Genomic DNA, 27,015 nt, shown 5'->3' on the forward strand with positions numbered 1-27,015 from the left:
CAGGTAACCTCGGACCCGCTGTCACTCAGAGTTGGGCCCGGTCGATCTGGGGCCGCAGCAGCCTAGGTGGGTGGGCCAAGCAACCACGGTCTCCGACCTCCTTCCTGCCGACCTCGGGATCGTGGGTCGCCTACCCTTAAAGGCTCCACATTGCGGTCCCGCCAACTCTACGACCTAAGCCAACCGTGGAGGAAGACTCAGTAAACCTAGAAATGATGAATATGCTTCCCCGGGGTGCAGGAGACCAAGCAGGGACTGAACGCAGCCAGCATTGTGGAAGATAGACCCTCCCGGCGTTCAGCTCCAGAATCTTCAGAACCGAGTCCGCTATGGCGGTTGCTCGGACCTTTGTTCCCTCCAGCTCGCAGCGACCTGCTTCGGGAGACCTGTTTCGTCATTGCTCCCAGCGACTTTGGCCCAGGGACCTCTCTGGACAGCTCTGCGCCTGCAGCTCCGCCTCTCCCCCAGATTGTGCAGTGACCACAGGGAGAGTCATCAGGAGACTATCATGACTCGATCTGCGGCTTCAGGCGCGGGAAGAGCTGGGGTCAGTGGGAATCTCCGGTCCTTTCTTTCTCCTCAGAGGGGGCGATCCCTTTTCTCCTGAGTTTTCCAAATGTTTGTGAAGCAGAGTCTCAAATCCATGATCCTGAACGCCTCCCTCCCCACTTCCTAGAACTGGCAATCCATGCCCAAACATCCAATTCCCTCCCACATTCTCAAACCCCAACTTCCCATCTGGGATTCACAGCATCCTTGTCAATTATTCGACCTCCCTGATGCATTTCAAAGAGGCCCAATATTTTATCGTTTCCCTACTCTTTTCAAAAGGTTTATTTTTTTGCTGGTGGATATTTTACATAGAGGAAAGCTAACTATGTTGCATGAAACTGCCTTTTCTCCCAGAATCTTTCGTAGGCACAGACGTCCTATGGAAATTCCTTTGGGCAGAGGTTCCTCTGTGAAATTTTCCTGGGTGATCTGTCCTGTCCACCAGGTTCCAGGTCAGCACTGCCCCCCTCTTAGTTAGTCACCTTTAAAAGATTTATTCACTTGATGTTAGTCCAGGTGTTTCAATTAGTAAATTTTATTTAATCAATAAAACTTGAAACAGTATGAAATATATCCAAGAGGCAATAAAGAAATGAATATCAGGAAATAAAATATTCCAACATAATACCGCACGTGTTAAAAATTCTTGTTTCTCTTCTCTCTTTTTTCTTTTTTGACTATATCTGGGGCATATGGAAGTTCCCGGGCCAGGGAATGAATCCCAGCCACAGCTATGACCTACACTGTACCGTGGCAACATGGGATTCTTAACCCACTGTGCCACAGCAAGAACCCCATTTTGGAATTGCCGTTATGGCTCAGCAGAAACGAATCTGACTAGGATCCATGGCCTTGATCAGTGGGTTAAGGATCCTGGGCTGCCATGAGCTGCGGTGTAGGTCTCAGATGCAGCCTGAATCTGGTGTTGCTCTGGCTATGGTGTAGGCCGGCAGCTACAGCTCCAATTCCACCTCTAGCCTGGGAACCTCCATATGCTGCAGGTACGGCCCTAAAAAGATAAAAAAGAAAGAGAGAAAGAGAGAGAGAGAGAAAGAAAGAGAGAAACAAAGAAAGGAGAGAATCAAAGAAAGAAAGAAAGAGTGAAAGAAAAGAAAGTTCCTGGCCCAGAGACTGAACCTCTACCAAGGCAGAGACCCCAGCTGCAGGCAGTGACAATGCAAGATTCTTAACCACTAGGCCACCATAGAACTCTCAAATTTCTCTACTTCAAATAAATTTGTAAGATAGGAAAATTTGACTTAAGACTCACTGACCACATACCCTGGTCCCCTCCAGTGCTGTTACTCCCGCCCACACCAATACACTTCTGAAAACTTGAGCATTCTGTTTCTTTAAATCAAGCAATTGTGGATGCATTTTTTTTTTTTTTCTTTTTACAGCTGCACCTGCAGCATATGGAAATTGCCAGGCTAGGAGTCAAATTGGAGCTGCAGCTGCCGGTCTATGCCACAGCCACATAGGATCTGAGCCACATCTGCAACTCATGCCACAGCTTGTTGGCAACGCTGGATCCCTAACCAACTGATAGAGGCCAGGGATTGAACATGCATCCTCACGGGCACTATGTCAGGATCTTAACCTGCCAAGCCACAACAGGAACTCTGCAAACCCAGGTTTGTCCTTGCAGTGAGCAATCAGACCCTACATTTTTATTTATTTATTTACTTACTTTTTGTTTGTTTGTTTTGGCTTTTTGTTTTTTCAGGGCTGCACCGACTGCATATGGAGGTTCCCAGGCTAGGGGTCCAATCAGAGCTGTAGCCACCAACCTACACCACAGCCACAGCAACTCAAGATCTGAGCAGTGTCTGCAACCTACACCACAGCTCACGGCAACGCTGGATCCTTAACCTACTGGGCGAGGCCAGGGATAGAACCCCAAACCTCATGGTTCCTAGTTGGATTCGTTTCCGCTGCACCACGATGGGAACTCCAGACCCTACATTTTTAGATACTTGCTGCTCATAGCTTAAACCTTACCCCACAAGATGATGAGGAAGACCGGGTAGTCTCCCCTTTAGAGCAGGCAGGAGGTTCCAACCACAAGCCCTGGTAGTGTGCAGGGACTCTTGCCCTGGCCCCATGCCCCAAGCACAGTGAACTCCCAGGCCAGGCTCCTCTCCTTGCCTTCTGAAGCAATTTCAGAGCTGCTTGAGAGGCCAGCCCTAGCCCCCAATTCCACACCTTTTCATGCCTTCTTGGTATATGTGGTGGGGGGCACTTTGGCATGTCTCAACAAGGGAACCACACCTCTGCAGGTTACAAATGGCAATAATGGGCAGCATGTTCACACATGCTGTCTTCTGCTCTTTCTCACCTGCTGTGCTGTCTGAAGGAGGCTGGCGCTGTGGGCTGCAGGGTGGTGGGAAGCTCTGCTGCTCTGTGTAGCACTGTTGACCTTACCAGGACTCAGTTCTGTGGTCAGCTGACCAGTGCTGAATATTTCAAGAATTCCTAAGAAGTGTGGGGTTGGGGCTCTGTTTAAGGTAGTCCTGGGTCAGTGCCTGTGCCAGCATTAATCAGTGTGTTAGAAACTGACAGAGGCTGGGTTGGCTCCAAAATGCACTTGTGCAAGAGGTGGCCTCACTGAGTGGTTGGTCCTAAAAAAGTGGTTTTATGAAAGGAGGGAGAATAGAGAGAGGGAAAGGAAAGGTGGCCACTAGGTGGCAGGCTGAGCTAACATTCCAAATACCAGAAGGCTCACCAGAACCCTTAAATAATTCCACTGCAGCTTCAAAGATTGTAACCCTTGGCATTATAGAGGACAACACCCATGGCATCCTTGTGATGTGATAAATGTGTTCATTCAAATCTGACCTAAGCCTCGGTTTATTAAACCCTGTAATATTGTCATGGGGAAGACTCCTAACCCTGAGGGCACAGTTTTGAGGCTCTTGAAAAAAATTTATAAAAACCAGGGCGGAGAGGCACCCCCTTCCCTGAAGTATATTCAGTGAAGAAAAAAACAAAACAGGGCAGATCAGGAGGAAGGAAATAATAGGTAAAATACTGAAACCAAGGTCCACAATTTAGTCCAACAGGAAATCCAAAATATACTAAAAAAATTTACACAGCAAAACAGATGAAAGGACACTGCTTGGCTTTTGGGCCTCCACAACATAGGTTCTGAATTAATTTTGCTATCTGATGTAAAGTGCTACTTCAGAAACCTTCGAGTGGCCAATCAATACTAGGTCTCAAATTTACCTGATATCCCACTAAATTTAAGCAAGATACCTCTGATAATCTTAGGAGCACTAATGAATATAATATAGAGGACAAATAGGACAATGTTTCTCCATAACCATCAGAACTAAATTCTCCATGGTTACAATACCCATTGTCCTAAAATATTCCATACTGAGTCAATGATTCATGGATTAAAATGGCTTGGAGTTCCATGCTGGCTCAGCAGGTTAAGCATCCAGTGTTGTCACTGCTATGGCATGGGTTTGATGCCTGGCCCGGCAGCCTTAGCATGCTGCAGACGTGGCCAAAAAAAATATAAAACTGGCTTGACAAAATGGGACCTCACAAACCTTACTTTCCATATAAATTAGTTAATACGGCCCAACATAAATTATGCAGGACCTTGATGGATTGAAAACTGTATACAAAACCTAGTTAGGGAAAGATTAACTATTCCAAGTTCTTCTCCTTCCAACATCCCAATTTGTTCTATTATTAAACCAGGAACGAATCTCACGCTACAATGGATTAAGGCAACCTTGAGGCTGTGGTTGTACCAACAGAACCCTAACAGCCAGTCCCTAGCATTATAGAAATTACTGATTCCATCTAATCAGCAACTGATAAATATTCTGTTCTCACAGATTTGGCTAAGTGTGTTCAGTGCCTATTTCAATAGCCTCTCAGCAGCAGTTGGCCTTCAGCTCTGAAGCATGGTGATACATCTTTATTGGATTATCCTCATGGATCTGAACTAAGGCTAGTTTCCCTAAGAACACAGGTAGGACACTGCATTAACGACATCTCCTTATCTAAGGACATTAAGGACACAGAAATATTGAAGAAGCTAACAAAAAAGTGGAGAGGACATGGAGTTCCTGTTGTGGCTCAGCAAGTTAAGAACCTGACTAGTGTTCATGAGGATGTGGGTTGGATCTCTGGCCTCACTCAGTCGGTAAGGATCAGGCATTGCCACGCTGTGGCGTAGTTTGCAGATGTGGCTTAGATCTGGCATTGCTGCGGCTGTGGCTTAGGCTGGCAGCTGCAGCTCTGATTGGACCCCTAGCCTGGAAACTTCCACATGCTGCAGGGGCACCTGTGAAAAAGAAAAAAAACAAAAAACAAAAAAACAACAAAAAAAGAGTGGATGGGACATGGCCATACATATAATGTTAGTCCTAGACAACTTTGTTAAATTTCTGAAAATTATGTGATAAACCTGAACCCCACTCCCTTCCTGACACTATAAAGAAATAGCTACTCTTCCCCTCAGTACCTACAACATCTACATGGTGCTTTTGATGTTCTGCAGGCAACACTTCTTGTTTACAAATTTTACTTGAGCCCATTTCCAATGTTGTTTGCAAATTTGCCACCTTGCATGGGTACCCCTACCACAAAAGGCTGAAGACTCTCTTCAATTACAAGAGACACTTCAGTTACTGCTCTTAGAGATTCCTTCCTAGAGAGGAAGAATGTGGATGGTTTGTCTCTTTGCTCTCCTTCTCAAGTCTCCTAACCAGAAGACAGTATCCACTTGCTAAAACTTTCAGCCTTAATGGGACATAAGGTTGCCAAAGAAAAACTGAAGTCTACCCAAACCCAGGCTCAAAATTTAGGGCTTCTGCTATCAGAACATAGATCAGAACACAGGGTTACACATAGATCCAGACAGACTTCATGGTACCCTAAGTTTCATGGTATCCAAAGTAAGCACCAACCATGGGGTTTTCTTAGGCTAGTTACTGCCAAAATTGGATGCCAAATTTCTCTCATATGGCCAAATCTCTATATATGTCTTACACAACAATAACAACCCTGACCCAATCTTATGGAAAGAACTGGACACATAGGCTTCAAGAAGGGTTTGAAGAACCTATGTGCCCTTAGCATCCCAATTACCAGATTCCCTTTATCTTTTGGTGTATGAAAAGGAATGCAATGCCCTTGGGAAACTCACCCCAAAACACATCTATCACCATTGACCCATAGGGCTTTTACAGCCAGCCAACTGGACCCTGTGCCATGGGAACACCCTTTAGCTTAGAGCCACTACAGCCACTGGCCTTTTGGTTAGGGCCATGGGGAAAACTGTTGGAGGATCCTTAGCCATTTTTTTTTTTTTTTTTTACCTCAGGCATTATTAGCTCTCTTGGATTTTCATCACACTCAACATTTCTCAGGTAGCTGCCTCACCTCCTATGAAGCCCTTTTGATAAATGCCCTTCATACAACTCATTTACCCTGTAACAATCACAACCCTGCTAACCCTGCTACCCTTCTCTCCTCTAATGATGAAGTACCTTATGACTGTTTAATGCTGACAGACCACCTCCTGACTCGTGATGATGTACAGGAAATTACACTGGGTACTGATAACTTCTCATGGTTCAGTGTTAGTTCTTATTTAAAAGGTGACAATGGGAGTTCCCACTGTGGTGCAGCGGGTTAAGGATTCAACATCACCTCTGTGGAGGCAAGGTTTGGTTCCCAGCCCGGGAGAGTGGGTTAAGGAGCTGGTGTTGCTGCAGCTGTGGCATAGGTCACAGCTGAGGCTCAGATTTGATCCCTGGCCCAGGAACTTCCACATGCCATGGGTGTAGCCGAAAAAAAAAAAAAAAAGTGACAGTGGCAAATATTGTGCTGGGTATGCTAGTACAACTCTTTTTGATATTGCTGGGCAGCATCTTTACCTGTGGCTGTTCTGACCCAGCAGGCTGAATTATATGCTTTTCCACGGGCTTGTACATTAGCCAAAGAAAAAACTGCCACTGTTTGTACTGATAATAGCTCATGATTTTTTTTTTTTGTCTTGTCTTTTCTAGGGCTGAACCTTCGGCATATGGAAGTTCCCAGGCTAGGGGTCTATTCGGAACTGTAGCCACCGGCCTACGCCAGAGCCACGGCAATGCCAGATCTAAGCCGCGTCTTTGACCTACACCAGAGCTCACGGCAATGCCAGATCCTTAACCCACTGAGCGAGGCCAAGGATCGAACCTGAAACCTTATGGTTCCTAGTTGGATTCGTTAACCACTGAGTTGCAACAGGAACTCCCAATAGCTCATGATTTTGGAAGGTTGTGTAAGTAAGTATGGCTTCCTTACTTCCAGGGAAATAAAGTTAAAAATGGTCCTATGTTCATGAATTATTGAAGGCAATACTTCCATCTACTGCTTTAGCTATTATTAAAATTCTGAGGCATTTTAAACTTGACTCTCTGGAAGCTAGGGGAAATCTTCCTGGTATTTCTGCAAGGAATGCCACCCTTAAAACGATCTACAGGAGTTTCTGCTGTGGTGCAGTGGGTTAAGAATCTGACTGCAGCAGCTTGGATTGCTTGGAGCTGCAGTTTGATCTCCAGCCTTGTGCAGTGGGTTAAAGGATCCAGTGTACCTACAGTTGCGGCCAAGGTCACAGCTGCAGACTGGATTCATCCCTGGCTCAGGAACTTCCATGTGCCATGGGCGCAGCAATTAAAAAAAGAAGAAGAAGAATCAACAGCAGCCAAATGTCTGTTTTAGACCACAGGGATATTGGCCCAAATAATTTATAAAAACTGGCTAGAGGCCCAACATCTGGCCTCAGAAAAAGGAAAACAAGATTGGAAATTCGATTTTTGTTTGATAAAAAGAGAAAGCTCCTGGAGTTCCTGTGTGGCACAGTGGTTAACGAATCTGACTAGGAACCATGAGGTTTCGGGTTCGACCCCTGGCTTTGCTCAGTGGGTTAAGGATCCAGTGTTGCTGTGAGCTGTGGTGTAGGTTGCAGATGCGGCTCGGATCCAGCTTTGCTGTGGCTCTGGTGTAGGCCAGAGGCTACAGCTCTGATTAGACCCCCTAGCCTGGGAACCTCCATATGCCGCGGGAAGCAGCCCTAGAAAAGACAAAAAAAAAAAAAAAAAAGAGAAAGCTCCTGTTTGGACCAAGTACCAACCCAGTCCTACCAGAGATTCTAAAACTCTCACTCCTTAACTATACATGCATTAAATCATGGGTCAACAGACAAAATGATATCCTTCATAAATCAAACCTGGTGGGAAACATTAACAAGGCTACAAAAAGTGCCCACCTTACTTGTCCCCCTTGTCCAAGGTATAGCCCATGGGAGTCTACCGGCACTGCTCCCAAACATTTAAAACTGCCTAATGAACCATTTGAGGGCTGACAAATAGACTGCACGCAACTACTTCTGTCTAAGGGATATAAATGTTTTCACGATGGTCTGCATGTTTTCAGACTGGACTGAAGCCATTCCTTATAGACATGCTACTGTCTCAACTGTGGCTAAAATCCTTTTGGAAAAGATTATCCCTAGCAAGGCGAACTCCTCTTGAATTTCACAGTGATCAAAGAACCCAATCTACTGGTCAGATGCTTCTGACAAGCCTCTGCTGTCTGTCCTGTTTTACAGCACTATCACTGTGCTTGCCACCCTCAATCCCCTGGTTTAGTCAAACACACTAATGGTATTATTAGACTCAATTGGCAGAATTCGTAGAGGTTTGACAAATACCTTGGCCAGAGATGCATTGCCATTAATTCTTTTCAATCTCAAACCAACCCCTTTTGGAATTCACGAACTCTCCCCCTTGAGATAGTCACAAGCCGCCCAATGCACTTGACTACTGCTGCTTTTGACCCACAACTGATAAAAGGTGAGTATTCCAATATTGCAAAAGCCTAATTGCTTCTGTTAAAAAGTAACCATGTTCTGGAAGAAGAGTCTTTTCACAGTGTACCTTTGGGAAACTGAAGACTTTAATCTTGCAACATGGAAATTTCATGTATTCTACCTACAGAAGGACTCTCTTTAATCTCACTGGAAATACCCCTATCAAGTACTGCTAAGCAACCCTTACGCCATCAATCTTCAAGGAACAGACTCTTGGATTCATGTGACACACCTAAAGAAATCAAACTCTGACTGAACCTGAACATCATCTGGGGACCTGCAGGTAGAAAATTCCCCAAATTGAAGCAGACAAGATTTGATGACTTAGCTTTCCCAAGACATCTGGGCCAAGGAGGCTGGAAGTCTGTTGCCAAACCCTTGCTAATGTGACATAAGGCTTCAGATGATATCCAATGGCTATGAAATTTTTTTTTTTTTTTGGCTGTGCCCACAGCACACAGAAGTTCCTCAGCCTGGGATCAAACCTGCGCCACAGCATTGACCCGAGTCACAGCAGTGACAACACTGGATCCTTAACCCACTGAGCCATGAGGGAACTCCTAATGGCTATGATCTTGTAACACCCATGGACTAGATTAAAAAGTGCCCGAGGATGCTCCCTCTTACTCCTTATTACTCAAATGTGACTTTAACAGGTTTCTTACCTGGGCACTTTGCCTTTGACATGAGACACTAAACCCAGGAAAGGTCCTTCCTGACACTGAGGGAGGAAAGCTGCTGCAACTCAAAAACCTGAGTCCTGATCAGCAATGCTTTCAGAGAAAGATCTTGATCAAAAAGAAAAGTGTAAAAAAAGTAAACAGAAACCTCAAATAGAGTAGGCAAACTAGAAGGGGAATCTTTTTTCTTCCTATTGGGCTCTCATATACTTCACCTTCCCTGGCAAGGACTCAGCCAATGAAAAGTCACGGACTCTTTGTTTACTATAGCCCTCCCAACTTCCTTTCCACTCCATAAAAGCGTTCACCTTCCTTTGCCATACAGGGCCTTGCACTGTGACTTGCCCTGCTGCAGACCACGAACTGCGATTCTTTAATGATCCTGAATTAACTCATTTTTTGGCTGGAGAAATATCTTGCAGTCTATTTGCTTCAGGTCAAGAAAGTAAAAGGTTAGGTTACGATTTAAGATCTCTATTTTGTTAATATAAGCATTACTTGCTATAAAAAATTTCTATGTACTATTTTAGATGCAAACTATAAACTTTGACCTTTTAGGCATGATATAATGTTCCTCATCATCTCTAATGACATTTTTTTTGTTTTAAAGTCAATTTTGCTAGGTATTTGTATAACCTCTCCAGCGTGGAGTCATATTTCCCTAGACTTCATTGATTCCTCCCAGGGTTGCTCCACCTTTTTAACCCAACTCTTTCTCCTTACCATCAGTGTCTAATTGGTATCTGTGAGATTTGAATTTGTGAACATGACTAACTGACAAAAGTGCTGGTGGCTGGGCTGGGTCCTGACATGAAAATGTACACACTTTAAATCAAATACAATAGGGAATTCCTGTGGTGGCATGGAAGTAATGAACCCGACTGGTATCCATGAGGATGAGGGTTCAATCCCTGGCCTTGCTCAGTGGGTTAAGGATGTGGTGTTGCCATGAGCTGTGGTATATGTCACAGACAAGGCTTGGATCTGGCATTGCTGTGGCTGTGGCATAGGCTGGCAGCTGCAGCTCCGAGTCAGTCCTTGGCCTGGGAACCTCCATATGCTGTGGGTACAGCCCTAAAAAACAAACAAACAAAAAAACCAAAACAAATATAATAAAACATACCTGAAAACATACTGAGTGATTATGCTCAGCTATGGGTAAGAGGGAACACCCAGAATCTGCCTGATATGTGGAAGGTGCTGATTCTCACATGGAATGACCACATCAGTGCAGTCATTGCACACTGCAGTAGAGGAACAAATTCTCATGTAGCTCTTCTGGATTGTACCACTGCAACTGTCATAGTGGAATCGGGAACACACGGTCAGTAGCTGTATTAACAAAACAAGGTGTTTACTATGCAAATTAGACCTTGTACAAATATGACTAGAGGACAGGGGACTCAGTGCTTCAGAGAATATCCTCAACCATGACAATCTAAATTTCTTGCCAGGCTTGCAGGAAAATCCAAACCATGCCGGATCTACAAAGTTGAATTTGGGGACAACTGTAGAACCCTATAGCTCAGATTAAGTGAAGTCAAGCAGTCTGTGGTGGTTTTAAGGATATATACTTTATTGATAGGGGAAAGAATGAGGAAAATAGGCTGGAAGGAAGTGTCTGAAAAGGCCTCATGCTTCTGTCTCCTTCTATACAGGTGACTTGAAAAATTACTAAATCATATTTCACTTATGCACTCCAAGTTTCATGTAAGTTAGGCTTTGATGACTTCTAACACAGGACAATAAGGCAACACATTCTAGAAAATGTAGTTCATATTACTCACGTTAACATAACAGCATCAAGAAGGGTCACCGCCAAATCTAAATTTTATTGTCCTCTCACACGTCTCTCTTCTGAATGTAAATTCCATAGTCCAAATCTCAGCCAGAAGGAATGACAAAGCATAAAGGACAAAAGATGAAGATAATAATTCACAAGAGACTGCACTATGATGAATTTTACATACTTACAAGTATATGGCAAATATATACTAACAAGAAAATAGAATAAGAATTTTTAGGCAATGAAAAAGTGGTGTTCTGCTAAGTAGAGTGGAATATGTATATAATGAATAAGACATATCCACTACTTGCCACAGGAAGGCAGTATGAAAAAAACAATGAAAACCAAAGTGACATTTTTTCAATGTCCCTTTTCTTTTATATATAACTTACAAAATTATGTAAAAATTAAACCTACTTAAATATTAGAAATAACCTTCAACTCATGCATGGTTCCAACAGACTTCAAAAGATATAAACGAAAAAATACTAAAGGACTAAAGGAAAAAATTGCCTATTAAACTTGGGAACAATTAATGTGTACCTACAGAATTATCTCACCTCAGTGTGTACCTGGAAAACTAATTAGAAATCCACACTGCAGAAAATCACTTTAAGAATGAGCCAATTTATAACACTTCTTTCATGTTGTGAGTTTTCAGGAGTATTATACACAAATTAATTCACAGCTTACCCATGGTACTTACATGGATATGATTTCTTTCCAGTGCAGTTTTCACATGTCTTTGAAAATATTCGTTAAAATTGAAAAGTTTCCCCCTTTTTGTTTTAGCTTTAAGGTTTCTGTCTCATGTACATTTTCAAATGGTTTTGTAGGGATGTGGGGAAAGTGAAGGTTTCCCTACATAATTTACATTCAATACAATTCTTTCTAGTGTGAGTTCTTCCACATCTTCCCAAAGAAATGGGTCTGAAGCTTTTCCTATATTCCTTAACATATATTGTTTCTCTCCACTGTGCACTCTCACATGTCCAGGAAGGTTGTGTGATATATGAAGGCTTTCCCACATTCCTCACACTCCGTTTCTCTCTAGTATGAGTTCTATCTTATATTTGAACATAATACAGGGTGCTGAAGGCTTTGCTGTATTGTTTGCATAAACAGGGTTTCTCTCCAGTGTGTGTGTATATGGAGTGAACTGGGACAAATAAAGGCTTTCACATATTCCTTATATTCAGAGCACTATTCTCCATTATGAGTTTTTTTATGTGTCTGTAAAGAACTGGGACAATTAAAGGCTTTCCCACACACCTTACACTTGTAAGGTCCATCACCAGTATGCGTTATCATGTGTCTCTGAACATTTGAGGGATAAATAAAGGCTTTCCCACATTCCTTACATTCATAGGGTTTCTCTCCAGTATGAGTTCTTTCATGCTTTCGAAAGGAACTGAGATAAGTGAAGGCTTTACCACATTGCTTGCATCGATAGGGCCTCTCTCCAGTGTGACTTCTTTCATGTATTTGACGACAGCAAGGAAAACCAAAGTCTTTACCACACTGCTTGCATTTATAAGGCTTTTCTCCACTGTGAGTCCTTTCATGACAACGGAAGTAACTGGGACAATCAAAGAGTTTCCCACAGTCTTTACATTTATAAGGTCCATCTCCAGTGTGCTTCATCATGTGTCTTTGAAATTTGGTGAGAGAACTGAAGGCTTTCCCACATTCCTTACATACATATGGTTTCTGTCCAGAATGAATCCTCTCATGTTTTCTACAGGAATTTGGACATGTAAAAGCTTTACCACAACTTTGGCATTTATAGGGCTTTTCTCCACTGTGTCTCCTTTCATGACTTCGAAAGGATCTGGAATAACTGAAGGCTTTACCACACTGCTTACATTCATAGGGTTTCTCTCCAGTATGAGTTCTCTCATGTTTTCGAAAGGAACTTGAACAACTAAAGGCCTTACCACATTTTTTACATTTATAGGGCTTTTCTCCAGTATGTGTCCTTTCATGTCTTCGAATGTAACTTGCACAACTGAAGGCTTTACCACATAGCTTACATTCATATGGTTTCAATCCACTATGAGTTCTCTCATGTTTTATAAAGTAACTGGGACAACTGAAAGCTTTACCACACTGCTTACATTCATAGGGTTTTGCTCCAGTGTGTGTTATTTCATGAATTCGACAGTATCTGAGAGAACTGAGAGCTTTACCACAGTGCTTACATCTATAAGGTTTCTCTCCAGTGTGAGTTCGCTCATGTTTTTGAAAGTTGTGATGATATCTAAAGGCTTTCCCACATCTTTTACATTCATAGGGTTTCTCTCCAGTGTGAATCCTTTCATGTCTTCGAATGGACTGACGAAGCTTGAAGGCCTTCCCACATTTCTTACAATCATAGGGCTTCTCTCCAGTGTGAATTTTTTCATGCGTATGTCTGGATTGACGATGCTTGAAAGCTTTCCCACATTCCTTGCATTTATATGGCTTCTCTTCAAATTCCTGATACTCACATGGTTTGGGTGTAGTGTAAGATGTCATGTGCCTATTAAAAATGAATGATGTATGAAGAATCATCCATATACACTGAATTCACATAGTTTTATTTCAGTAGTTTTCTTTTTCTGATTATGATTTGATATCTGGCTAAAGGATTCCCCATACTGACCACCTTCTTTATTTTTACAGAGTCTCCCTACCATATGACTGCTGTAAAAAATAAGAAGCACATTATTAATGAACTGTAGATTAATTTTAGTCACAACAATGAAAATTTCAAAGAAAATGTAGGTTTTCTGTACATTCTGATTCAAAGTAAATATACTATTTTTTCAAACACTCAAAATTTAGGACATATTTAAGAAAAAAAGATTTGATGCAAAAATGCTAAGGTTCATTAATTTTAAGGCTTGGCTGATTTGTTCTATTTTCTTGTTTTAAAAATGTCATGGCATAGGACTTACCATCGTGGCTCAGCAGGAATAAATCTGACTAGTATCCATGAGGACGCAGGTTTGATCCCTAGCCTTGCCCAGTGGGTTAAGGATTATATGTTACCATGTGCTGTGTTGGCTTGGCTTGGATCTGGCATTGCTGTGGTATAGGCTAGCAGCTACAGCTTTGATTTGACCCCTAGCCTGGGAACCTCCATATGCCGTGGGTGCAGCCATAAAAAAACCAAAAAAAAAAGAAAAAAAAAGAAAAAGAAAAAAATGTTATGGCATAAACAACCTTGAGAAAGAAGAATTGAGCTGGAGCTGAAGGAATCACGCTCCTTTTTTACTACAAAGCTACAGTAGTCAAAATATTACAGTACTGGTACAAAAACAAATACATAAATCAATAGAACAAAACAGAAAGCCAGAAATAAACTCACACATTATGGTCAATTAACCTATGACAAAGGACACAAAAACATACAATGGAGATAAGACAAGTTCTTCAGTAGTGGTGATGGGAAAACTGGACAGCTATAGACAAAACAATGAAATTAGAACATTCTCTAACACCATTTACAAAAGTAAACTCAAAATGGATTAAAGACCTAAATGAAAGATTGGAAACTATAAAACTCCCAGAGAAACACAAATGCAGAACACTCGTTGACATAAATTGCAGCACCATTTCTTTGGATTCATTTTCTAGAGTAATGGAAATAAAAGCAAAAACAAACTGTATCTAATTAAACTTAAAAGCCTTTGTATAGCAAAAGAAATCATAAACAAAATGAAAATACAATCTACTGAATGGGAGACAATATTGGCAAACAATATGACAAGGGATTAATTTCCAAAATATAAAAATAGCTCATACAGTTCAGTATCAAAAAAACCACCAACAGCCCAGTCAAAAAATGGGCAGAAAATCTAAACACACATTTCTTCAGGGAAGACAGATGGCCAACAGGCAAACAAAAAGATGCTTCACATTGCTAATTATTAGAGAAATGCAAATCAAAACTATAATGAAGTATTATCTCACACCAGTCAGAATAGCCATCATCAAAATGTCTACAAAAAATAAATGCTGGAGGGGGTGGAGAGAAAAGGGAACCCTCCGATACTGTTGGTGGGAATGTAAATTGATGCAGCCACTATGGAGAACAGTACTGAGCTTCCTCAAAAAGCTAAAAATAGAATTATGATATGATCCAGAAATTCCACCCCTGGGCACATATCCAGAAAAGATGAAAACTCTAATTCAAAAAGATTTAATGTTTTTAGTGCACCTCAATGTTCATAGCTGCACTATTTATAATAGCCAAGACATGAAAGTAACTTAAATGTCCATCGACAGATGAATAATGAATATGTGGTGAGTGTGTATGTATAATAGCCATGAAAAAGAATGAAAAAATGCCACTTTAAGCAACACGAATGGATCCAGACATTATAATACTCAGTGAAGTAAGCCAGATGAAAAAAAAAAAAGATACAAATGAACATTATACAAAACAGAAACAGACTCATGGACACAGAAACCAAACTATGGTTACCAAAGGGGAAAGGGGGGAGAGATAAATGAGGAGTTTGGGGTTAAGAGATACATACTACTCTTGGAGTTCCCATCATGGCTCAGTAGAAATGAATCTAACTAGTATCCATGAGGATGCAGGTTCGATCCCTGGCCTCGCTAAGTGGGTTAAGGATCCAGTGTTTCGGTGAGCTGTGGTCTAGGTTGCAGACTGGTTTGGATCTGGCATTTCTGTGGTTGTGGTGTGGGCCAGTGACTATAGATCTGATTTGACCCCTAGCCTGGGAACCCCATATGCTGTGGATGTGGCCCTAAAAAGACAAACAAAACAAAAAACACACAAACAAAAAAAAAGATACACCCTACTCTATGTAAAAGAGATAAGCAACAAGAACCGATTGTATAGTACAGGGAACTACACTCAATATCTTGTAATAACCTATAATGGAAAAGAATTGGAAAAAGAATGGATATATACATACGTAAACTGAATCATCCTGCTGTATGGTGAAAACTAACACAACATTATAAATCAACTATACATTAAAAAATTAATTTAAAAAAAGTTACAGCATACTAACATGTTATCATGAGATACTCCTTTCTCATGTGAGTGCAGCTCACCTTATGTTTGTTCCATGATTTTCATACTGATCTTTGACATCAGGGTTTTCCCTTTTTTCTCCTAAAATGCAGAACAACAACAAAATTACAAATTATAAAATATTATAGGAAAATTATAACAGGCCCATAATGAGCTGTGACCATGCCTGGTTAATTTACCAATGTAGTCCCTTTCCACATTTCACCCCTTGAAAGTGGTGATGAGCAAGCAACTTCTCTGAGTAAGTAATTAAGTAAGGATGTTGTCATCCCTACCTATTGAGGTCAAGTTCCTAAAGGTTTCCTGCATCACGTCTCTGTAGAGTTTCTTCTGGGGTAGATCCAGCAGCTCCCACTCCTCTGTGGTGAACTTCACACTCACATCCTCAAAGGTCACCGAATCCTAAAACATCCCAAATTTGTATGTGGGAGAATGGGTAGAATGAAGAGCACCAGCAATCTATACTCAATTCAAAGGAAGTTCACGTATGACTCTCTACTCTCTAAAGATTTGTCCTATAACTTTGTCTTTGGAATCCTTACTCTATAGCCACACTCACTTCATCATGAATTCAAGAGCACCACCAATGTAAGGAATTTACTGCTACATTTGTATTGTGATCACTTCAAGTCTTTACTGTTCTCTTTGTCAAGACATAGATATACATCTTGAAGAAATCAAAGAAATGCTACACAAATGAAAGAAATAATCCATTTTAAGCGTATCAGTTTCTTCTGATAAAAACCTTTAGCACCCTCTTTAATACTTGCCATACTGGGCAGCATTAGATAAGCACAGGTTCACATCTGCATGAAGTTTTTTTTTTTTTTTTTTTTTTTTTTTTTTTTTTTTTTTTTGGCTGCACCCATGAGCATCTGGAAGTTCTGGGGTCAGGGATCAAACCCGCACCACAGTTGCAACCTGAGCCACAGCAGGGACAACACTGGATCCTTACCCCAATGCACTGCCAGGGAACTCCTGAGGTTTTAACAAATAAAAACGCAGTGAAGAAATGGAAGCTTTTTATTCTATTCTCATCACCAAATATGAGGCCAAAAGTCCTATAGAACTCCAACTTGTAACAAGATCCAACTACTCATATTGTCCTGAAGTACTCCAGGCCGATGGAATTAGTCAGATCCAGGTGGCTAAATTAAAATATTCTTGTTGGGAGCTCCCACTGTGGCTCAGTGGTAACAAACTTGACTAGTATAAATGAGGATGAAGGTTCAATCCCTGGCCTCACTCAGTGGGTTGAGGATCCAGAGTTGCCGGGCTCCTATTCACAATTCTGATGCTAGAATTAGCTTATCTGGTAAAGCAATATCAACACAGGAACACCTCAGATATCTTTGGTGGCTGAGCAGGTTCAGGATCGGATTTTTTGTTTTGTCTTTTATGGCCACACCTGCAGCATAGGGGTGAAATTCCTGGGCCAGGGTGAAATCAGAGCTGCAGGTACAGGCCTACACCACAGCTTGCAGCAACGCTGGATCCTTAACTGACAGAGCAAGGCCAGGGATTGAACCGAATCCTCATGGACAGTATGTTGGTTTGTTAACCTGCTGAGTCACAATGGGAACTCCTGGATCTGATGTTGTCACTGCTGTGGCTTGGGGTACTACTGTGGTGAATATTCAACCCCTGGTCCTGGAACTTCCACCTGCTGCAGGTGTGGTCAAAACAAACACACCCAAACCAAAGGAAAATCTCTCTTGCTGTGGGTCTAGAGAGTAAGAGGAGCTGCTACCTAGAGCAGCCCTAATGACTCCTTCTTCACTGGAAAAACAGCACTTGCTCATAGCATAACCAAGTACCTAGTGTGCAAAAGAGAATGAACATTAGCAAGCCCAAGACTGCTTATCCTTAGAAATGCTGGCTCACAAATTTCATCTATCACTAGTATCTGGGATATGTGATTTTTGGAGCAAACTCCTTAACCTTACAAATAAAATTGCCTCAGTGTGCCTGAAGTATTTTTGCCAACAACATGTTGTAAACTCCTATTTTCCTTTGGAAAGTCTGTAATTAAAAAAAAAATTTTATTAAAGTATAGTTAATTTACAATGTTATACCAATTTCTGCTGTATAGCATAGTGGACAGTCATTCTCTCTCTCTCTATATATATACATATACATGCATTCTTTTTCTTATACTGTCTTCCACCATGTTCTATCACGAGAGATTGGACACAATTTCCTGTGCTCTACAGTAGGACCTCATTGCTTATTCATTATAAAAGTAATAGTTTGCATCTACTAACCCCAAACTCCCAGTCCATCCCATTCCTTCCCCCTCCCCCTCAGGAACCACAAGTCTGTTCTCCATGTCTGTGAGTGTGTTTCTATTCTATAGATAGGTTCGTTTGTGCCACGTTTTAGGTTCCACATATAAGTGATACCATATAGTATTTGTCTTTCTTTTACTGACTTACTTCACTCAGTACGAGAATCTCTAGTTGCATCCATGTTGCTGCAAATGGCATTATTTTGTTCTTTTTCATGTCTGAGTAGTATTCCATTGTGTATATGTACCATATCTTCGTAATCTATTCATCTGTGAATGGACATTTGCTTTCATGTCTTGGCTATCATAAACAGTGCTGCTATGAACACAGGGATGCATAGGGATATCCTTTTGAATTATAGTTTTGTGCCAATATATGCCCAGGAGTGGGATTGCTAGATCATGTGGTAGTTCTATATTTAGTTTTCTGAGGTACCTCCATACCGTTTTCCATAGTGTTTGCACCGATTCACATTCCCAGAGTTCCCATTGTGGCTCAGTGGTAACAAATCAGACTAGGTATCCATGAGGATGTGGGTTCGATCCCTGGCCTTGCTCAGTGGGTTAAGGATCTGGTATGGCCGTGAGCTGTGCGTAGGTCACAGACATGGCTTGGATCCTGCATTGCTGTTGCTATGGCTATGGTGTAGGCCAGCAGCGATAGCTCTGATTTGACCCCTAGCCTGGGAACTTCCATATGCTGCAGGTTTGGCCCTAAAAAGAGCCCCCCCCCCGAAAAAAAAAAAACCCAAATTCACATTCGTACCAACAGTGTAAGCGGGCTTGTTCCCTTTTGGAGAATATATAATTTGGTTTCATGTTCAGCAGATAATGCCTACCCGATCAGCCCCCCAAAACCTCTCTGGGCACTGAGTCTCTACAGAGCTTCCTGGGCAGACAATAATACACATGTATACTCACAATTTGTTACTTGGAGAACTGAGTCCATCCTATGGGATGATTACACCAAGAGGTAATATTTGAGAGCTTGCTCCTGGTTTCTTCCACATCAAATTTAGTTCAATACTAAACAAGACTAATACAAAATATTTAATGATCCTCATGGAAATTTTTAAAAATTATTGGGTAATGTCAAAGTAAAATGACAGCATGTATTCTTAGAAAGAATTCAGTGCCACCCAGATGTCACCTCTCCCAAATGATATATCTATTAAATTTCACAAACATCAAAACAGTTTTTAGGACTCAATAAGAACTACTCCTCCAAATATAATTAGAAGAAGGAATGTCCAAAAATAGGCAATTCTTCCGTGGAAAAATATGACGGTCTAGCTGACACACCTATATGTTAATTTAGATAGAATATGAACAGAGAGAAAAAGAGAACAAAGGAAAGGTAAAGTGTCTTCCCTAGGCCAGCATTTTCTTCCTTTCTTTTCTTTCTATGTCCAATATTTAAAACCAGTTTGTAACAGGGGAATACTTAAATCCTTAATTAAAAAACACAAACGAGGGAGTTCTCATCGTGGCTCAGTGGTAACAAACCCAACTAGTATCCATGAGGATTCAGGTTCAATCCCTGGCCTTGCTCAGTGGGCTAAGGATCCGGTGTTGCTGTGAGCTGGAGTGTAGGTTACAATGCTGTGGTCCTGCGCTCCTGTGGCTGTGGCATAGGCCAAGTGCTGCAGCTCCAATTCAACCCCTAGTCTGGGGACTTCTATATGCCATGGGTGTGGCCCTGGGGAAAAAAAAAAAAAACAACAAAAAACACAAATGAAGTGAAAGCTTAAACTGGCACACAGTATTCACACCTATATTTGCAACTGGTCCGCATTTAATATGAAAAGCTCTTTAAGGACAGAGCAGGAGAGTAGTGGCTAGTATCATGAACACTTGACGATATAAAGCAGGGACAAACTATTATCCAGTTAGAAAAAATGCATCATACTTCCCTCCATTTCATAGACAATAGGCAGCTTTTTGCAGATTTCAATGTGAAAGATAAAACTAGGCCAGTTTTAGAAGTCACAGTAAATGTTGTATTGATAGGAGAGTAAGACTATTCTCCTATAAGAAAAAGAATAAGCTATAAAGCCAGAGACAAATTCAAATATATTAAAATTAGGGTAGTTAAAAGATACATAAAAAGAGGAACAAAAACAGCTGCAATGCACAAAGATATAAAAATATAAAAGGGCTACTTTGCAGTTAAAATGAAGAGATAAAATTTTAAAATAGAAAAATGATCAAAACATATTTAACAAATATGAAAAGGATAATATAAAAAAATGTCCAACACCTTGGCAACTGGGTAATAGGACAATAAAATGTCCAGTAAATCCCATTTCACATGATTAGAACAAAAATTAGTCAATTTAATAATCCCAAGTGTTGAAGACCACTGTGAACAAAATCATTAAATGATGTACAAATGGAGGGATGGCCACGTGACATACTCCACTGATACTTCCTGTTAATTTGAACTTGATTACTATTTACAGTGCAACAATTTTCCAAAAATGTCCACAGAATTTACTGTGCAGTTGTACTTGGAGACATTTACAAGGGTGACATATAATAATATCAAAAGATCCGGGAGTTCCTATTGTGGTGCCATGGGATTGGCGGCATCTCTGGAGTGTGGGACACAGGTTTGATCCCCGCCAGGCACAGTGGGTTAATGATCTGGCACTGCTAGAGCTGTGGCATAGGTCACAACTGTGGCTTGGATCTGATTCCTGGCCTGGGAACTCTACATGCTGTGGGGTGGCAAAAAAAAAAAAAAGAAAAGAAAAGAAAGGAAAAGTCTGGGAGTTCCCCAGTGACCTAACAGCTAAGGATTCAGCGTGGTCCCTGCTGTGGCTCAATGCCTGGTTTGCCCTTGAACAGGTTTCAGTAATCCATGATGTGAAAGGGACAAAGGAATGCAGAAACAGAGAAAATGCAGTTAAACCATAGTGCAGTGACAAAGCGGGAGTTCTAGTTCCTCTTAAGGGATCTACATAGTAATATATCTTGAGTTCTGCAGGAAGTAAGGCCCTCACCCAGGTGGAAGACAGAATGATTATGTTGACTCTCCTCACTTCAATCAACCAAAGCTTAGACTCTGTTGACTGCTGCCCCAATTCTAGGCTGAATTCTCTCTGCCTAAACCCCTTCATGAATATGCATGTACCCTCAGCTTAAAACTTCCCCAGTTTTGCTGTGTGGAGAGACACTGCTTTGGAAAAGATCCTGGGTATTCTCCTTACTTGCTATAAGTAATAATAAATCCTTCATTCTTTGGCTTGGTTGTCTCTGTTGGATCCAGAAATACAGTGAGCAGTAAGAGTTTGGACTTGGTAACACTAAGACCCCCTCCTAATTTTAGGGAGACATCAGCCTCAGTCACACCTTCACTCTAAACACATAGACAGGTTCCACCCCAGACATCCACCCAGGACCACTGTCAGGAGGGCCCCATTCCCATACTCCTCCTAAAGGACAAAGAATTATAGAAACTGCCACCTTGGTATCCTTCCTAGATAAAACTTAGGTGTGGTGGGGTCAACAATGCCATGCAGGGCAGCACAGTGCAGGGCACAGGGAAAGTTCCCTAGAAAAGAGCAGCCCACAGAGCAGGAGCCTCCAGGCTTTCTTATCAGCAGGGAAGAAGCACCAGGGCAAAGGGAGGGGGAGAAGATCGACTTTCAGTAGACAAACATCAAATATGTGGATCCTTTCTACTCACTATAAGAACAAACCCAGGTAAGAAAAGTAGGCATTTGTATTGACTTGTTTTTATTTTTTTTAATTTTTTTGTCTTTTTGCCTTTTCCCGGGCCGCTCCTGTGGCATATGGAGGTTCCCAGGCTAGGGGTCTAATAGGAGCTGTAGCTGCTGGCCTACGCCAGAGCCACAGCAACTCGGGATCTGAGCCTCATCTGTGACCTACACCACAGTTCACAGTGTAAGGCCAGATCCTTAACTCACTGACCGAGGCCAGGGATCGAACCCACAAACTCATGGGTCCTAGTTGGATTCATTAACCACTGCACCACGACGGGAACTCCTGACTTGTTTTTATATAAAGGAATACTAACACGATGATCAAGAATCAAAACTGACTATCTGAGGGTGGCTGGAAAAAGAGCAGAGCGGAGCAGTATATGTGGACAGCGAGTCTTTAGTTAGTTTCCTATCTTAGTGATTTTTTAACCTTTCCATGAATTCCTTATTTAAAAGGAGAGAATTTTATATGTGCCATATTTTCTAAGCATAATCATTATTTTACATTAACTTTTACATTTTAGAATTAATTTTAACTTTTCTACATAGGAAACCACTCCAAGATTTAATCCTTTAAATACTAAGGAGTATAAGACTATAGAAAATAAATAATTTACAAATTCCTTTCTAACTAAAAGGACTAAGGGCAGAGTTCCTGTTGTGCCTCAGCAGGTTAAGAACCCAACTAGTATCCATGAGGATGGGGGTTCTGATCCCTGGCCTTGCTAAGTGGATTAAGGATTCAGCATTGCTGCAAGATGCAGCTTGGATATGGTGTTGCTGTGGCTGTGGCATAGGCCAGTAGCTATAGCTCTGATTGGACCCCTCGCCTGGGAACTTCCATATGCTGCAGGTGTGGCTATTTATTTTCTAAGAAAATAAATAAATAAATAAATGTTCTAAGGACATTTATAGTTTGTCCTTCCACTATATTTCACACTAGGGATATTTTTGGGAATGAATGGCATACCATAATATAAAAATAAAAAAGCAAAAGATTAAAAATATATATTAGGGTCATAAAGTGTTGAAATAAACTAGCAATTTCAAATATTTACAGAGGCTTTGAGGATTTGCCTCATATCAATGGAAACAGATATTCAGGTTTTTTTTCCTCACAAACATTAAAACAGGAATTCATTTAGCTTAGGAATAGTATAGTGTTTTAAATGTCAAAGTTTTCTAGGGACAAGCACTTACAAAGAGACTTGAGACCTTAAATGTTAAATACGCTCATTTAACATCTTGAGGTCCCTTGCCTAAATGAAATAAAAATTGGTCCGACAATTTTCTTGCCTTACATCACATCTCTCAGTCAATTTACATTTTAAAATTCCATGTGATAGTGCAAACTAGAGTTAAAGGGCTGCAATATTTAGGATAAAAGAACCAAAGGAAAGCAAAACAGATAAGCAGCCTGGTTCCCTATAATTCAAAAAAACACTTTTGGAAAGTTGAACATATTCCAGACTTGGGGTTTAAACACTCCGGGTGGAGATGGAACCCCTAGAGTGGGTCAGTCCCCAATGAAGGAGGGTAGGGACACCTGAGCAGTCATAAGAATTAACTCTGAGAGCTCCATGCACCCTCTCCTCTCATAGGAGCACAGAAGCTCTCCCTCCTCCAGGCTTCTATTCTCCCAAGTCAGGGAACTCTCAGCTTGATTCACTTTAAGGTTCTGACCCAAAGAAACTCCCTAATTTATAAACCTTCTGTCCATGAGACAGAACACCTAATTTTCATAAACTTACTCAATGTGCACCAATTACACTATCTGCACCTACACCAAAGACTCAAATGCTACGCAAAATTCAAACTCTATGTTTAAAAAAAAAAAAAAAAGAGTTCCCTTTGTGGCTCAGTGGTAACAAACAAGACTAGCATCCATGAGGATGCAGAATCCATCCCTGGCCCTGCTCACTGGGTTAAGGATATGGCCTTATCAAGAAGGTTGAAGACTACACTCAGATCCTGCATTGCTGTGGTGTATACTGGTAGCTGCAGTTCCAATTAGACCCCAAGCCTGGGAACTTCCATATGCCTAAGGAACCATAACTACAACCTCAGAAGCGGGATCACTCCCCATCCTCCACCCACCATTCCCAGCTTTCACACTCACACTCCTTCGCTAGTCAATGTGAGCAGGTAGCACACCTGCAGGGGGAGGATTCCCAGGAAGAACCAACTGGGTCTTAGAGTACTTCCCTTTGCAGCCTCAAGGGGGCCTCAGCGAGGATTGCTGACCACAGGCCTGCCCTTCCCCTGGACTTGCTTTAAATGACGCACTGGCAGTTTTTGAACAAAATTGACCAAAAAAATTTAACTTAAACCCAGTGTTTATGGGGGAAAGAGTAAAGAAAATTATAAGATGCTTTAATAGTTGAAGCGGAAAACCCCAAATATCTATTCCACCTGGAACAAGAGATGGCAGTAATATTTCCATGGCAAGAGGAGTTCCCGTTGTGGCACAGTGGAAAAGAATCCGACTAGGAACCATGGGCTTGCAGGTTCAATCCCAGCCTTGCTCAGTGGGTTGAGGATCCAACGTTGCCGTAAGCTGCGGTGGAGGTCGAAGATGTGGCTTGGATCTGGCATGCTGTGGCTGTGGCGTAGGCCGGCAGCAATAGCTCCAATTAGACACACAGTCTGGGAACCTCCACATGTTTGGCCTATAAAGACCAAAAAAAAAAAAAAAAAAAAGACCATATTTCCATGGCAAGAAATTCTCTTGTAATCATTTAGTCATACTCCGGCATTGTGGCTCTGCAATTTTTTTTTTCCTTTCTCTCTCTCTCTCTCTTTTTCTGTCTTTTTAGGGCCGCACACACTACACATGGAGGTTCCCAGGCTAGGGATTGAATTGGAGCTGTAGCCACCCACCTACACCACAGCCACAGGAACACCAGATCCGAGCCACATCTGCGACCTAGACCTAGATCACAGCTCACACAACGCTGGATCCTTAAGCCACTGAATGAGGCCAGGGATTGAACCTGAGTACTAGTCAGATTTGTTTCTGCTAAGCCACCATAGGCACTCCTAAGCCCTGCAATTTCATTTGAAAACATCCAAAAGTAAGCACAGACCCAGGAAACTTAGCATATACGTTCAGGGAAAGAAAGAGTGAAACAATAATTCTTGACAAATGAAATGTTATACAAGAACATTCTATTTTCTCTCAATTTTCATTTCCTCTCACTTCTTTCTTGCCTGTTTGGAACTACTTTATACCGTCCTTATAGCTCTCTTGATTAAATACGTTTTTCCTTTATTGAAAAAAATGGAGGAGGAGAGGGGAAAAAGTGGGGTGGAGGGGGTGTTTGGAGTTGGGAGATGCCAACTATTACATTTAGAATGGATAAGCTGTGAGGTCCTACTGTATAGCACAGGCATACATCCAGTCTGATAGACAATGAATGGAAGATAATATGAGAAAAAGAATGTGTGTGTGTGTGTGTATAACTGGGTCATGCAGTATGGCAGAAAGGGACACAACACTGTAAATCAACTAACTATACTTAAAATATTTTTTAATTAAAACACGGAGACTTAGGTCAATAAATCTCTTCAAAGTGACAAAACCAGGGAGAGGCAGTGCTGACAGGTGAGAACACCTTGGAAAGTTTCCAAATAAACCCCACCCAAAGGACTTCCCATAGGATGTATGTGTCCTGTAAAGATTCTGGGGGGAGAGGCACAAGGTCGTCACACAATGTCCATGGTTCCAATGTCACTTTTTTCTCATGTAAAATATCCACAGACCAAAAAAAAACCCCCAACAAACAAACAAACAAAAACCAAAAAGCTTTTAAGAGCTATCCATGGCTCTGTGGTAAAAGGATAAACAGTTAAAATATTGTGTCCCTTTGAAATGCACGAGAAAATAAAGAGTTGATAGTGATGCTACGAATCAAAGAGGGCTTTGGGAATGAGGGGGGAAATCTGGAAATTTAGGGATCTATTGTCAGTCCTAGGAAGTCAGACAGGAGGGACAGAGTTGTGGATTTGAGACCCTACTCTAAAATAAAAAACACTTGTAAAACTCAGAAGGAAACGAATCCCTCTGAGGAAAAGGGAGAGCCTGAATTCAACAGAGCACAGCTCCTCACACGCACGATACCAGAGACCCAGTCACGGCTGTCCCCTGATGACCCTTCTTGTGGTCACAGCATAATCTGAGGGGGACCCGGGGCTGCGCATGCAGAACTACTCAGACAGACTCCGGGGTCAGGGCCCAAGTCGCCGCGCGCAGTGATGGAACTGGACACCCGGGTCCCAAACGCCGGCCCCACTCCTCCCGCCCCCCCACGCGGCAAGCCGGAGGGAATGAGGTGCGAGCGGCTACACTCGCGGACTCAAGTCCGCAGACTCCGGAGTTGACGGCTGGCAGACCCGGGTCCCGCCTCGGCCAGTTACGACCAGAGCCTCCACCTCGTCTCCACATTGCGGGGCAGCACACTCACCATTTCAAGGTTTCCCTCAGTCCCTCCGATGACTCCCACGACCACTGCAGACCAAGGGCGGGAGACACTGCGGCAGAGCCACCCGAGACAATTAAAAACACCGTACCCAGAGCGAGTACAGACGTCTGCGCTTGTACGGTGCGTCTCTCCACCCACCTTTCCCAGAAGGGCTCTTGATTGGACAGTTTGGTAGACCACGCCCCTCACGCTTGAGTGACAGCAGGGCAGGAGGACTCTTGGCTCTGCGCTGGTGGGCGGAGACCTGACCCAGCAAGGGAAATTAGCATTTTAACGGAACTTTCTCTAGAGCTTCGGCTACCTTTGTTGTTTTCAAGTTCTTTGTGAACGCGGAAGCACAGTGAATGCTGACTGAGTTGTCAAACGGCAAGTAAGTACTGCACAGGAGGATGGCCCAGACCAGGCGACACTTAACCTGTCCTTTAGGGGTCATGGTCTTGGCTGAATTGTGACCCTTGTTTAGAAACACAGACACCTCAGGTGACCACGCCATCTGTAATTAAAGGGTCTGGCACCGTTTTACTATCGGGCCCTTCACTGACACTTCCATCCATCCCTGCCCCTTT

At 42.1% G+C, this 27,015-nt stretch overlaps 1 protein-coding gene across 1 annotated transcript; it reads right to left on the minus strand.

Moving 5' to 3' along the window:
- Positions 1-802: 802 nt before the first annotated feature.
- On the minus strand, positions 803-26,802 carry LOC125125651 (zinc finger protein 709-like). The gene is made up of 6 exons (XM_047776954.1): positions 26,432-26,802; positions 16,229-16,355; positions 15,974-16,034; positions 10,902-13,421; positions 10,238-10,446; positions 803-1,034 (listed from the first exon to the last, which is right to left on the minus strand). The coding sequence occupies exons 1-4, from the start codon at positions 26,432-26,434 to the stop codon at positions 12,104-12,106; spliced, it is 1,509 nt and encodes a 502-aa protein (XP_047632910.1). The 5' UTR covers positions 26,435-26,802; the 3' UTR covers positions 803-1,034; positions 10,238-10,446; positions 10,902-12,103.
- Positions 26,803-27,015: the final 213 nt, after the last annotated feature.

The sequence above is a fragment of the Phacochoerus africanus genome, chromosome 4 (assembly GCF_016906955.1).
Source record: "Phacochoerus africanus isolate WHEZ1 chromosome 4, ROS_Pafr_v1, whole genome shotgun sequence".
NCBI lineage: Eukaryota > Metazoa > Chordata > Mammalia > Artiodactyla > Suidae > Phacochoerus > Phacochoerus africanus.

What these genes read in the sequence shown, in the direction of transcription:
- LOC125125651 (XM_047776954.1), bottom strand. An exon ending in TAGGAACTTGACCTCAATAG is followed by an intron (nt 16,035 to 16,228) that starts GTAGGGATGACA and finishes TCTGCATTTTAG; the next exon opens with GAGAAAAAAGGGAAAACCCT. An exon ending in AATCATGGAACAAACATAAG is followed by an intron (nt 13,422 to 15,973) that starts GTGAGCTGCACT and finishes CATTTTTAATAG; the next exon opens with GCACATGACATCTTACACTA.